Raw genomic sequence first — 13,421 nt, 5'->3', positions numbered from 1 at the left:
GCTTGGAGAACTCCACGCCATTCCTTTCTTCGGGTGTGTGTCTCCGAAAATGAAGCCGCCGTCTCGGCAGTTGAGGGAGGGGGATTGGAGATAGCCAGGCACGTGAAACTTAAAGTCTGCCATTACAATGCAAATGTATGACCGAAGGAGCACAGCGTGTATACTCCATACGTCGTACCTTAAGCCAGCTAAGAAACCTGTCCTGCCAATCAGAAGGAACGTGCCTGAAACTCAATTCGCATAGCCACACCACGATAAGATACCGCCTCTGTGGCGCACCACACCAGGGCTGCACAGCCCTAATTTCTGCTAGCCTGTGGGCCCTCTGACTTTTTTTTGGCGGCCCCCTCGGATTTTGTTCCCCATCGACGGCCGCCTCTTTCTCACGACCTTGCAGCGAACAACTCGACCAAGCAATCCTCCCAACAGCCCCCCTCCCTCAATCTCCCACAAAGCCAAACAATCCGTCAAGATGGGTGGCACTACCGTTCGGGACGTCGATGTAGGTGTTCTCCAAGAATGAACTGCGAAGTTTCCCTCTCGCCGTGCAAACCGAATTCGGCCTCCTCTTTTTTCCTTCTCTTCCTCGAACAACGGTCGTCCTCGCTGCCCGGGATGCGGAGAACAGGAGAGAGACGGCACGATCAGGACCGGGAAGAAGAAGACTTGAAATATACGGAGCAGGCGTGAGGGAGTCGCAAGACTTCCAGTGACGGAATCGTGCTAATATGGGTTTTCTTCTCGGTAATGTAGGCCCAGAAGTTCATCATCGCCTACGCGGCTTTCCTGAAGCGTCAGGGCAAGCTGCCGGTTCCTGGTGAGTGGGCTCTCGGGTGCCTCTGAGCATCACTGCCAGCATTACTGCCATCACCAGCTAACACATCCAGGCTGGGTTGACACCGTCAAGACCGGCCCTGCCAAGGAGCTGCCGCCCCAGAGCGTCGACTGGTACTACGTGCGCGCTGCCTCAGTGGCCCGCCACGTATACCTCCGCAAAACCGTCGGTGTCGGCCGTCTCCGCAAGGTCCACGGCACGGCCAAGAACCGGGGCACGCGCCCGTCCAAGCATGTGGATGCCAGCGGCAGCGTCGACCGCAAGGTTCTGCAGTCTCTCGAGAAGATCGGCATCGTCGAGCAGGACGAGGAGAAGGGCGGTCGCCGCATCACCCAGGCCGGCCAGCGTGATTTGGACCGTATCGCCCAGACGACGGCCGAGGAGGAGGAGGAGGAAGACGAGGATGACGAGTAGACGTGCAGGCCTACCAATACCACAACCGAGTCAAACGAAACACGCCACAGCGTGAAAAAGAAAAAAGAAGATGCAAATGTAAGGGCACAGTGGGATAAAATTCAGGCCGGCTTCTCCATCCGAATCGGCATGGAGTCTGCATGCAGCGGTATTCTCGGCGCCATGGGTTGATTTTTCTTTCTTGCCGTCTTAACACCCCCGTCTATCTGTGACGAAAAACAATAGAAAGCTTAAAACAAACATGGTGTTGTGACTAGTTTGGTGGTGTGGCGCCTGTAGACCGCTCACACCTCGAATTTTACATCGCCGCTCATCTGCCGCTCACATTACCATCACAACTTCACTAGTTGCAGTCTTGTGAAACCCGACAGCCACCAGCTTTCTGCACAGAATGATTAGGCAACCTTACGTCTCAACCATGAATACGTCCGGCTTTTCGCCAGCCTTCTTTTCAATCCCATTTCGCTCCCTGCTTTGATCACACCCTACCTTACTCAGGGGTTCTCATCTATACAGATACATCTCTTGCTTAGACCAGTTCAACTTCATCGCAATGGCGACTGATGAATCCGACTATGCTTTGGGCTGGGGCCAAGACGGCCAGGACCTGCTGCTGATGAAGACTGTCGCAACGGCCCTTACGGGCTTTTGCAAAACAACGAATATTCGCGCCACGCCGGCATGTTTGATACCGGCAGGATCTTCGACCCCAATCAAGTTCTGCTCCAGTGGGTGGCGTCCCCAGAATGAGCCATACAACATTCTCGACAACGGAAAGTGGACGGAGCTGGTGCGTCGTTTCTCGGCCGCCGTCGGCTTTCGCCTTGGAAGTCATATCCGGGATGTAGCGATTACAAAGGATCCTCAACTGCGGACCCTACATGCAGGCCGATTTAATGCTTGTCATGCAGAGAAAAAGGTACGATAGAACGCCTCGCTTCCAGCCGCAACGGGTGATGGCTTCGTTATTGACAACTCTCAGCTGGGGCTGTTCTTTCTCACACAGCAGATCCGCCATGCCAAAATCCCGCTCAACGATGCTCTCCAAGGCCGTCTGCTTCAGGAAAACCTGCCGCTGTGTCGCCGACGGGCCAAAATCGTGCTGGGCCACAAGCCCTGCAAGAACTGCCGTATGTTACGCCGGGAGCGTGGGCCGTCATCAGGTCAAGTTGCTGATCCATCTCACAGTTGATTTCCTAAAACTCATTTGCCGCCGCACGGGCATCGATGTCCGTACCGAGTCTTGTGCCGTTTTTGACCGACATGTCAAGCTCTGTGGCTTTTACGAAATCCAGCCCAAGCAGCAGGATTCCGGCCCTCAGGCCAAGGAACTTGACTCGAGCAAGAACATCGATAGCAGCGACAACGAAAGTCAGGACGACGAACAAACTGCACAGAAGCATACCCAAAACGGATGGGAGTCGTGCACTAGAGAGTCCTCTCTCGAAGAAGAGCCAGTCTTCTTCAGCTCGCAACGCCGTGGCCGGCCGGCTGTATCAATACATTCTGACTCCGGCGAGGAGGATAGCGAGTCTGTCAAGGAGCTCAGCCCTGGCAATGTCAACGACGAACCCGAGCTTCCGCTTCCCGCACTGCAGTACAGACTGGGCCGGATGTCGGTGTTCAGCACTCCATCGCCGTCCCTTCCGGAAAGCTCTTTTCCAGGGTCGTCACCTGTACCTCGGCGCCTCCGGTTCACACCCGTTTCGGCATCCCCGCCACGGTTCGGCGGCACTGGCGCACCACCAGCCCACTGGGGCCCATGCGGCAAGCCTCCGCCGACGCCATGCTTTGTGGCACCTGCATCTGCCGAGAAAAACAGCACCATAAGCGAGACTGTCGTGGAGCCGTCACTTTCAAACAGCTCGGTGATGCCCAGCATGGCCCCACAGGTATCGTACTTTTTTGCGTCAGCCAGCCCAGAGCCAGCCGCTGGCCAGGCAGAGCCGCCGTCGTCGTCAGGGACAGAAGCTCAAATGGGCACGGCTCAACAGCCTGTGGAGCTTCTGGAAGTGCCGGAGACTCCACTCCTGGCAGAGCGCAGGCCGCCACCCTCCTTTCAGTCCAGATTGCGGGAGAACATGCCGCCTCCTCAGTATCCTGCTCGACCGACACAGCGGCTGATGCAACCCCCACCACGGCCTGTCACACCTGTGCGAAACGAGTCCGCCGATGTGGAATTTGTGCTTTCCATGTCGATAGGGAGCTCGCCGGATACCAGCGGACGGGCAGGCACTGCTTCTCGGCCATATGCCGACCAGACACAATGGCAGTCGACACGGGCGCCGAGTGGCTCAGCAGCTCAGCGGCCGCTAGGCGTGACTCCTGTCCGCGAGCCCTCTGTTCGCCTCGACCATCCTGGTGCCTATACAGGTGCCCGTGTAGGTATTCGTCGAGAAGCTCTTCAGCGTGCCCGTCTCCGCACCAACCTGTCGGCGTCCACGCCTGCCATTGATTTGACAGCACAGCCGTCGTCGTCATCGGCTGTCTTTGTTCGCCGGCCTCACCCCATGCCTGCTGTCACGTTCAACATGGGCCGACGGCTGAGCGAGCGCGTCGCCAGCCCACCGCAACAGCGCAATCAGCAATGGCACCGGCGGATGCTCGGCGGGAAATCCCGCACAGCAGCGACATCACGCCCGCAGCGACAGCTCCCGTCGTTCCCGGATCTCCAGGCATACCGTTTCGAGGTGTGATAATACAGACAATACATATACTTCAGGTCAGGCTTTCTGGGCAGCAGACACCCACAAGGGCGCCACGATGAACTTATCGCTTATTTTGATCGCAAACACGCACTTTACCTTTTTGTCGGTCGTATGCGGTTGCACTGCTTGTTCAAGTTGTTTTATCTCGAGAAGTAAATCGTCGGCTCGCTCTCATTTCGTGGCTTTCTCACGTGGCACAAAGAGGGAAAGGACAAGGTTTTTATTACTAATGTATGATTACTGCATTTCGACCACGTCTAAGAGATTTCTCTAAAACCAATTCATAGCTAAACACATTGTTGCACGCGACATATCAGTTTCCATTGCTGTGATGCAACCTGCACTAGTCTCTGGCCTGAAGTATAGCATTCCCACATCTTGTCTAATGCCGATAAACGAATGCTTGAGACGGCGAGCATTGACGCCATCGTCTCGAAACTCCCAGAACGCATCTGCACAGACTACTCCGAAGCTTTCAAGTACATCATTCAGACGGCAAAGATCCATTTGGCTTCGTCCAAGGCATCAGGCGCAGCAGGTGTCAAGTAACAAGTTCTAGCCCCATTAGTAATAAGTGTTCCTCGCCGCTTATCACTGGTCAATCTATTTGCTTAGTAACAAATACTGTTAAAAAAAAAACAGCTAAATATGCCTAGGAGAGCATTATGTCATACTCGTGAGACTCAGTCTCTGGTCCCGAAACTCCCCAGCCCCAACGCCGTTTATGCCCCAGTCCAGTCGCAGCGCTTTCCCAGTGCATCGGAAAAATCATAGAAGCTCAAGCAGGAGAACATAAACCCTTGTGATGTCCCGTCGCAACACAGTAAACTCCAGTCAATGCAAGGCTTAGTAAAGCCCAGAGACAGGCGCACACACCCAATGCTGCAAAAATAAATAAATCATGACGATGCGTGATAAAAAAGACCAGGGAAGGGCGGAGATGGAGATAATAGAATATCCCGTCCCGAACCGTTAAGCCCACTTTGCCAATATGGCCATGATGGCCACCCCGACTGCCACACATCCGTAGGCAAGGAGCTGGGCAGCCAGCTCAGCGTCCCGCATTTCCGGGTTGAACATGAATTCATGTGCCATCAGCTCCACCAGTGCGGTGTACACGAGAATCCCCGAGCTGATTGCGTCAAACACGCCGTTGACCAGCTGGGCCACGGCCGGGTTGGACGCCAGGCCCTTGTTGACGCCCAGACCGATGGCGATGCCGATGGGTGTCGTCAGGCTGAAGCCCAGCCCCATCAGAGGGCCGGACCAAGTCTTCCAGTTGGACGGCCAGGTCGCCTGGGCCAGACGCGAACCCAGACCGAGGCCCTCGAAGAACTGGTGGAAGGCGATGACGATCAGCAGAATCTTGAGATTATCCGTCCCCGCCAGCGTCAGCCCGATGAAGAGCGAGTGGAACACAATGCCAAACTCGAGGATCAGCAGCGACACTATCTGACTGCTGGAGCTATTGTGCGAGTTGCCTTCGGTGTGGTCGCCATCGTGGGCCAGGTGCTCCTCGCATCCCGGCAGCGTGCTGTTGTTGCCGGGTTGGCCGTTGTCGGTCACATGCGACACGCTTTTCATGATGTGTGGCGGGTAGAGAAGCTCCACTGCTTTCGCCGGCTCTGTCTCGCTGCTACGCTGACTTTCGCTGACGGCCGACTCCAGGTCCACAGATAGGGACAGTCCGTTCCTGATGTGCGCAGTGGCGTTGGCACGGATGTCGTTGCTGCCCACGGTGCTGCTGCTTTCGCTTATCTCGCGACAGTTGCCGCGGTCGTCGACTCCATCCAATCCAAAGGCGCTAAGAGAGCTGCAGCTGTACTGTTTCCGGTCAGCTGGGGATAGCGGTTCCCGCAAAGGCGGCGATATCGGCGATGCTGCTGCTCCTGCTCTTGCTGTCGATGGAGCAGATTCGTGTGAGTGGCCAAAGTCAAAGCTGAACCGAGAACCCAGGAGCTCGATCGCGAACATGACCATGATGGTCATCAGGCAGATGGCGTGGCCCCAGTCGTAGTCGGGGAGGCGGTCGCTGAGACAGGCGTCGGACAGATTCTGGACGGCGGGCGACAAAAGGTGCATAAACGCGGTCGAGAGGATGACACCGCTGCCGACGTACTTGCATACGAAGAGGGTCACCTTTGAGATCCGCCAGTGGCTCGGGGTGCGTGCGAGGAGCATGGGCAGGGAGACACCCAGCAGAGAGCCGACAAGAATGATGAACACGGACGCGATGCGCAGGTCCATGTTGCCCAAGTCGGTGCCCCATCCCGAGCACTCCGGGACAGCAGAGGTGCCATCAGCTCGCCGCGCCAGTTGCTGAAGGGCTGAACGACGAGAAGACATTGTAGCGAAAGCGAGAACAAAACACGGAGGCGTTGGGAGAAATAACCGATTCCAGAAGCCCGAGCCGGTCGGGAAGAGCTGAGCTGGAGCGAGAGGCAAATGCGAGCGAGACCTTGCTGCGTCAGTATGCTTGTTCTTCCGTCCCTCTTTTCCACGCAAAGCAGTAAAGTGGCGCATAAATCCAACGGTCACGGCTGCCACAGGCTGACAGACTGACAGACTGACAGACTGACAGACCTCGACGCGGACCCGCATCGGACGCAAGGAAAGGAGGGGATGCAAGCAGTATTTGACTCACCCTCTGATTAGATAGTGGCTGTTTCAGGGAATGCCTATCGCAAGTAGCGAGTAGATATGCTAGACGAAGAAGGCCGTCCAAGGCCGCACAGACACGCTGGACATAAAGAAGCTTCGAGGCCAGAAAGATGTAATGAGCAGTCGCAGACGGTACTTGTATTTGCTGTTTTTTTTTCGTTTTCTTGCACGTTTCCTGCTCTAGTTTTTTAGGTGGGTTTTTCCTTTCTTTCTGCTGAGACGGGTGGACTCGGTTGTGGGGAGCTTGATGGCCCTGCCTCGTCGACCTCTCTTTTTCTTCTTCCTTTTTTCCTGATTCCCTATTTTTTTGTCTCTTCTGCCGCTCCTGCCTGCAGCGTATAGCGCTGTTGCTATTTCTGTGTCTCACAGGCGGTTTCGTGAGTCCCCTCTGGTGCTCTGGTGCCTTTAGCCTGTTCTGCTGCCAAATGGGTGATTTTTCTCGCGCCGGTCACCGGGGGGTTCGCACCTTCTGCTTTGGTTGCTTGTTTCTGAGAACCTTGATGGACAGTCCGGCCACCTGCTCCACCCGGCCAATCGCGTGTCAGAGATTAGTCCAGCAGTGGCCATAACACATAAGCCTTACGACGTCCTCGACCACTTGACCCCACTCTAAAAGGTCACGCTTGTGCAGCCGCGCAAATTTGGATCTGGCTTTTTCCATCGCCTTTTTTCGCATCTTGCATTTCTTTGTGCTTCTGCTTTTGCCGTTTTGCGCCAGTTTCTGATTTTCCGCTTCTCCTCGCCCTTCTCTCGGCTCGTTATCTAATATATTGGAGTAGCGCTGGCCAAGCAGATGACGTTATCACGGCCATCTCCACCAGACAGGGATCTCAGACTCCCCACTCAACCTTTACGAATCAGGAAGAGAATTGTATTTGCAGGCCCAGCGTGCGGAACGGCTGGTCTAGTTTGTTGAGATCGACCACTGAGCCAAGACTGAACAGGAGCGACTGGATCCGGCCCTCCCACAACAGGCCAATTTTCAGGTTCTGGTCGAGACGCGCCTTCAAGACCCCCTGGTACTCGTCGTCAGCAGATTTCCTGCCAAGCGGCTTATCGTCGTGCTTCGCCACAGTGGCAGCGACGCCGGGCGACTCGACGGCGGGGTCGTCAAGCCGCCATTCGAGCTTCGCCTGGAAGCTTCTTTCTGGGAATACTGGAAGGGCCGGATTTGGTGTTTGGTTCGGCGACGCCTCCTTTCCGCTGCTAGAGCCTGTTGCAGCTGTGGATGGGGCTGTCTTGAAAGGGGCTTTGGTGAAAGGGGCTGTTTTGATAGGGGCTATGGCTGTAGTTGGGGCTGCAGCTGTAGATGTGGCTGCACCAGTGTAAATTGCTGCAGTGCCCGTGGACGACGACGAAGCAACTGCTACTCCTCTCTCACGCTGACTGTCACTTTCCACATCCAGATCGTCAGCCACGAGGCCGGCCAGCCGCCGCTTGCTCCAGAGCTCCATGCCCACGGCCCACTCGCTCTCGTAGCTGTAAACGTTGAAGTCGAACTTGGTCGCCAGCGAGCAGTATTCGCGCGCCACAACGGCGTAGCTGGCGCTGATGTTGCCCATCAGCGGATTGATGGTCATGGTGGCTGTGAGCGGCGTGCCGCTGTTGCTCGGCAGCGTGGCAAACCGTGCGCCCAGCGAGATGCCACCCGACTTGTTCAGCGTGCCGTAGTAAATCTCGCCGCCTGCGCTGAAGCGGCCGCCATGGAGACGCTCGGCGCTGTCGTCGGGGTTGTGCGAGCTGGATCTGTCGCCGCTGCCGTTGCTGTTGCTGCCAGATCCGCTTCCATTTCCGTTGTTTCCGTAGCTGCTGCTGCCGCTTCCATTGCCGTCGCCAAAGTTGTACAGGCCGCGCACGCCCAGTAAGCCCCCGTCAGACGATGCCAGACCCTCCAACCCGTATGTGCCACAGTCGTACTGCAAGATGCCCAGCACGGTGCCGCCGTTGGGCAGTTTGGCATCGCTGACGGCACGCAACTGCAGCTGCAGCGACGTTGCTAGGCGCTTGCATATGTAGGCCTCCAGCATGGACCGCGGTAGGTATAGGCGTCCGCAGAGCAGGACGGGTTTGTCGACGAGCCGGCGAGCCTCGTGCACGAGGTGTGCGAGCCGCTCCGCTGCCGGCACGAGGTAGTCGTTGGACAGGAGTGACGAAGAAGGAGGGTCGCTGGATGCGGGTGTTGTCTCTGTTGTTGCTACTGCTGCTGCAGAGACAGAGGACGCAAACGGGAAGATGGACTCGAGCGGGAGCGGCGGGGGGGTCAGGGAGGCGGCATAGGGCGATGAGGGGGCCAAGCCGGGCTGCAGCTGCCGGAACGACCTTAGCAGGGTGGGCAGCGATATGGATGCCGACTGCGCGACGGCATTGGAGAGCGGCACGGACGAGTAGAGGTAGGAGATGGAGCCGTCGACGGCGCCGATGGTGCCGAGGGTGTACGAGGTCGAGAAGTGTGGCGTAGCGAGCGAGGCGAGGGTCATGCGCAGCCCCCGTGGAGAGTGGAAGTTGAGCAGCTCTGCATCGGTGTCAGTGACCGTGTCGGGGTCCCTTGGGAATCTCTAATCTCTCAGGCAGAGAATTGCTCACCATTGGCTGTCTCGTTGAGGGTGGAATAGCCATTGTCGCGGCTCCACCCGGTCGCATCCCGGAAGGACTCGAGAAAGTAGTTGAAGAACTCGCGCATGGCGAGGCCCAGATCGCTCTGTGGCGGCTGATCGTTCTTCGGCAACGGACGTCTCAGAACAGCGGCATAGTATCATCCGGCGGTATCGATCAGCGACAAGCTCGATTGGGGCCCGTTCTAGGCAAATGCCCGGACAGTCGGATTAAATCCCGGCCCGTGAAGAAGCCCGCCTACAGCCCACCTGATGATTCATACCTACTAGTCGTATGTACTCGTAGCTTGCCCCGCAATAAGCCACAAGAACGTATACGTCGTAGCGTCCTGCTACGCGCCATATGAGCTTGTCGCTATCTTAATCAAGTAGGTTATTAGGTCGTACATACATACCCCTGGTCTGCTTTACTTTATTGCGCACGCGATGTAACTAAACTGCGCCTCATCTCTACTATATATCTGCATCTGCATCTGCCTCTGCCAATGCGTTCTCCAGGTCCTTCTGCCCAAAAGTCCGCATAATACTCCGTACTGAATTCTGCACTCCGCAAAAGTTGGGACTTTCATGTCTATCATCATTTCCCCGTCCAAAACCTTGTTTCTTTTTTCGTCTCTTGATTTCTGTCTCGAATCCACTATGTCTACTTCGTAGTTCCGCGCATAAATGACAAAAGCACACTTTGCATGTTGACCTCAAACGTTTAAATGCCTCCTTTTTGTATTATGTTACAGTATTGTCGTAGCTAGTAGCCGCTATGACAGGCCCCAATACTACTTCAGTAGGCTTCGCTTCGCCACAAATGGCGAAAGTATAGTCGCCAAGTGCTGACGGAAAACGGCTGAAGACCAGCCGTCGGGCTAATTTCATCAACGCAACCTAAAATATCGCCTTCCCCTTTACAGTTTTGAGGGTGAAACAAAAGTGGCCCATCAACATTGCGGCGCGCAATTAGGGTTCTGGTCTCCTCATCTGCCTGCTGGCTTAGGCTTTGATAATCGCCCATAAGCTGGTCAGTTCCCATTTATTAGACGCCGGAGACCTCGCTCTGACCACAGGGAGAACCGACACCCCAATTGTTTTGCAGGGGGAATATCATTAGCCTAATGGGGAAACCTTTGCGGACCGCTTACACCCAGTCCTTTAAGACAGAGTCTCATTTCAAAATCAGGCCTCACCACTGGTCGGAACGGATACTAGGCTACTTACAAGTAAAAAAGGGGGTCGATAAATCCTGCCAAAACCAACAGACGACTTGTGAAGGGCGGCTGATTAGCAGTGCCACCACACTTGGAGCAGAGCCATTCCAAGTACAGCTTGTGGTATATTGGCTAAGGTAAGATAGATAAAGGGGCACGGATGCCACGATCCCTGTCATGTCACTCTCCCTCGTCCTTTTCAAGCTTTCTCGACTTTAATTTTATGCTTTTCTGGATCTAGTCGGGCGTTTGCCTCATTCAGCACGCACTCCTCGCTCTTTCCTCTTACAAAAACCGCACACTGCTGCCAATTCTCTCCTTCTGTCCACCACACACAGCTCTTTTCTGTTTATTAGTCACTCATTAAGGCCAACGTTGCCATCCCCTTTTTTTCAAAATGCATTCTTTTACATTCGCTTTCACGGCCATTGCCGCATTTGCCGGAGTGGCATTCTCTCAAGATTCTGGCTTTGACTCCATTTTCAAGCCGTCCAAGGGTGATGATGTGCCGGCTGGCGCGAGCTACACGGTCGCCTGGGAGCTGGGCTCGAACAAGCTTAAAGGACCGGTCACACTCACTCTCTTGGCCGGTACTGACAGCACCACGCTCCAACCTGCTGGCACCATAGGACGTACGTCAGAAAAACAGCTGCTGCTTCCAGGCCGCCCTTCCGCTTTCTAACATGCTCTGCAGATGCCAATAATGAGGACCTCAAGTTCGAATGGCTAGTTAACTCTACCCTCGGCACGGATGCCCTGTATGGCATCTCCATCGCTCTCGACACAGACTCGACACACTTTCAGTACTCGCCAGGATTTCATATTGTCGGTAGCAAGGTTACCATCAGCTCCAGCAGCTCCAGCAGCTCCGGCAGTTCTGGCAGTGTCAGCAGTGCCGCCACTACCAGCACTACTAGCAGTCCCAGCTTTACCAGCATTGTTGGCACCGACATTGTCGTTAGTACCTCGGCCACAGTCAGCTCAAGCTCCGTGGCAGCAGTTATCAAAACGGTCAGCAGCACCACTGGGACCAGCACCGGTACCACCACTGCTGGCTTCACCAGCACAGCAGCTGTCACGACGGTTTCTCCTAAAAGCACTACCCTTGTCACTTCGGCGACCAGGAAGACGTCGGCGTCTACATCTGCATCCACATCTGCATCTGCATCTGCATCTGCTACCCCAGTCGTCACTAGTGCCGGTATTCAGCAGGGGCCTGCAGTGTCAGGAGCACTGATGGTGGCTCTGGTGGGCAGCATCGCAGCATACTTTTGCTTGTAATGACGTCTGGTTTCTTTGTTGTTGTTGATTTTTTTCAATGTCCTGTGTGAATATATCCGATCATGATGTTTAATTTGCCCTAAGGGGAACGAGATATCATACTTTTTTCTTCCAATATTAAGGCAACACGAAGTTGACTGAACATAGCCTTGTATTATTTAAGTAATTGTTAAAGCGCCGTCTGTCGTTTAAAAGCCTCACCTGTGAAACATACGACAATACACCTGAAAACTAATGGCAGGAGGCCATGCTGACTCTTATAGCACCACATTTTCTGGTCAAGAGGACTGTTCTAGTATAGTATGGCTTAGCTGATCATTCAAATATAGAGACGATGATCAACAACCCGCTTGATCTGCAACCCTATAAGCAATATTGCTGCAAGGCGTGCAGATACAAAGTACAATGGATTATTCAAGAAGGATACACACAATAAAAAGTATGGTCGTTTGGGAAAGAAAACGGTATCATCGTAATGGCATGCCTCAATAAAATTCCATGTTGTGAAACTGCAGGCTGGCCTTGGATTATGTTTCAGTGTGACCTTAAGGTACGCCTATGTATGTATTGTTGATTTGGTATCTATTTAGTCCTGCACCTATTTGTTGAACTGGTCCAAAGTTTGAATATCGTGGCCACAGTGCCTATCGTATTTGATCATCGCTAATTCAGGACCTTTTTGTCTTGGTTGAGTTCGTCCCAAGCTGTCCAACGCCTCGAGAAATTGCCTCGGCATTTTCAAAGGTACTGATACTTCGAGATTCGCTTGCCGGTCAGCCCCGAAGTAGACCTGACCAGGCGCCTATAGGAACGACATTATTATCGACGCAGTCACAAACGTGTATGATTCGTATGAATATCTAGAACATCGGCAATACTGAAGGTCTAGTTTCGAATGTCCACCAGATCGGTAAGAACCAATGTTCTCAAAGTATGGTGGCCATTGGTCCAGAAGCCTGCAGCGGCTGCGCCTCGTCTTCTAAGACCGGGCGAAAAAATCAAGTCGGCACAGAAGCAGATGCAACATAGTGTGAAAACCTATCTCGGGTGGCGATGACTTGTCAATTGGCACAGGCGGCATCCATGCTGCATCTGCATATGTAGGACAGAGGTAGGTGCCCCACTCTCGTGCTCATACATAGTGTCGATGCCTGACAGTTGCGCCATTTCCTGTGCTTTCAAGCTGCCCAAGCCTTCTGTTTAGACGATGCATTTGCTGTATTTGGCCTTTTTCGACAACGGTGACGCAGCCACAAGACGCCGAGCTGGCCAGACAGACGAGCAGATGATCCGACTGATCGGGGTCAAGCGCATGTCTGTGTAAGCAAGAGAGGGTTGGAGAAAGAGTCGGGGGTGTGATTACCTCTGTTCTGCCGTGTTGAAGACGATGTCGCATTGGGTCATTCCTACCTTCTTCCGTCTCCGGCATCCTAGCTTCACCCACCCCACTTCCACGTCGTAGTGTCAAAAGTCACTTGCTGACGGCAGACATCTAATAAACGACCTGTCCGAAAATGCAGATGGCCTTGCTTAGCAATTGTATCTACTTTACTCTGCCCTGAGAAAACTGCGCACTACGACACGGCGATCAGAAAATTAGAGGAAATGGCTATTGAAGCATTTCCAATCGCTACTTCCCTAAAGACGAATCATTCCGAGACATGGGATGGTCATGGCCCAAAGTCAACGGCCCCATGGCCGACTATTCCCG

General features: G+C 54.3%; 5 protein-coding genes across 5 annotated transcripts; 3 read left to right on the top strand and 2 right to left on the bottom strand.

Moving 5' to 3' along the window:
* Positions 1-472: 472 nt before the first annotated feature.
* On the top strand, positions 473-1,249 carry CMQ_109 (40S ribosomal protein s19; the record flags this gene model as incomplete). The annotated part of the gene is made up of 3 exons (XM_014313731.1): positions 473-502; positions 754-817; positions 888-1,249. 3 exons carry the CDS (start codon positions 473-475, stop codon positions 1,247-1,249), a joined length of 456 nt encoding a protein of 151 aa, XP_014169206.1.
* Positions 1,250-1,802: 553 nt separating this feature from the next.
* Positions 1,803-3,945, top strand: CMQ_216 (uncharacterized protein; the record flags this gene model as incomplete). The annotated part of the gene is made up of 3 exons (XM_014313838.1): positions 1,803-2,039; positions 2,178-2,379; positions 2,438-3,945. The coding sequence occupies 3 exons, from the start codon at positions 1,803-1,805 to the stop codon at positions 3,943-3,945; spliced, it is 1,947 nt and encodes a 648-aa protein (XP_014169313.1).
* A 984-nt stretch (positions 3,946-4,929) lies between these two features.
* On the bottom strand, positions 4,930-6,303 carry CMQ_250 (plasma membrane low affinity zinc ion transporter; the record flags this gene model as incomplete). The annotated part of the gene is made up of 1 exon (XM_014313872.1): positions 4,930-6,303. The coding sequence occupies one exon, from the start codon at positions 6,301-6,303 to the stop codon at positions 4,930-4,932; it is 1,374 nt and encodes a 457-aa protein (XP_014169347.1).
* A 1,172-nt stretch (positions 6,304-7,475) lies between these two features.
* Positions 7,476-9,298, bottom strand: CMQ_148 (mitochondrial protein; the record flags this gene model as incomplete). Its single annotated transcript, XM_014313770.1, has 2 exons — positions 7,476-9,130; positions 9,202-9,298. 2 exons carry the CDS (start codon positions 9,296-9,298, stop codon positions 7,476-7,478), a joined length of 1,752 nt encoding a protein of 583 aa, XP_014169245.1.
* Positions 9,299-10,826: 1,528 nt separating this feature from the next.
* Positions 10,827-11,710, top strand: CMQ_58 (uncharacterized protein; the record flags this gene model as incomplete). Its single annotated transcript, XM_014313997.1, has 3 exons — positions 10,827-11,061; positions 11,124-11,187; positions 11,527-11,710. 3 exons carry the CDS (start codon positions 10,827-10,829, stop codon positions 11,708-11,710), a joined length of 483 nt encoding a protein of 160 aa, XP_014169472.1.
* Between the last annotated feature and the right edge of the window lie 1,711 nt (positions 11,711-13,421).

Source organism: Grosmannia clavigera (genome assembly GCF_000143105.1).
Source record: "Grosmannia clavigera kw1407 unplaced genomic scaffold GCSC_179, whole genome shotgun sequence".
In the NCBI taxonomy this organism is placed as follows: Eukaryota; Fungi; Ascomycota; class Sordariomycetes; order Ophiostomatales; family Ophiostomataceae; genus Leptographium; species Leptographium clavigerum.
Note: the sequence above shows the minus strand (reverse complement) of the source record. Positions and strands in the feature narration are given on the sequence as shown.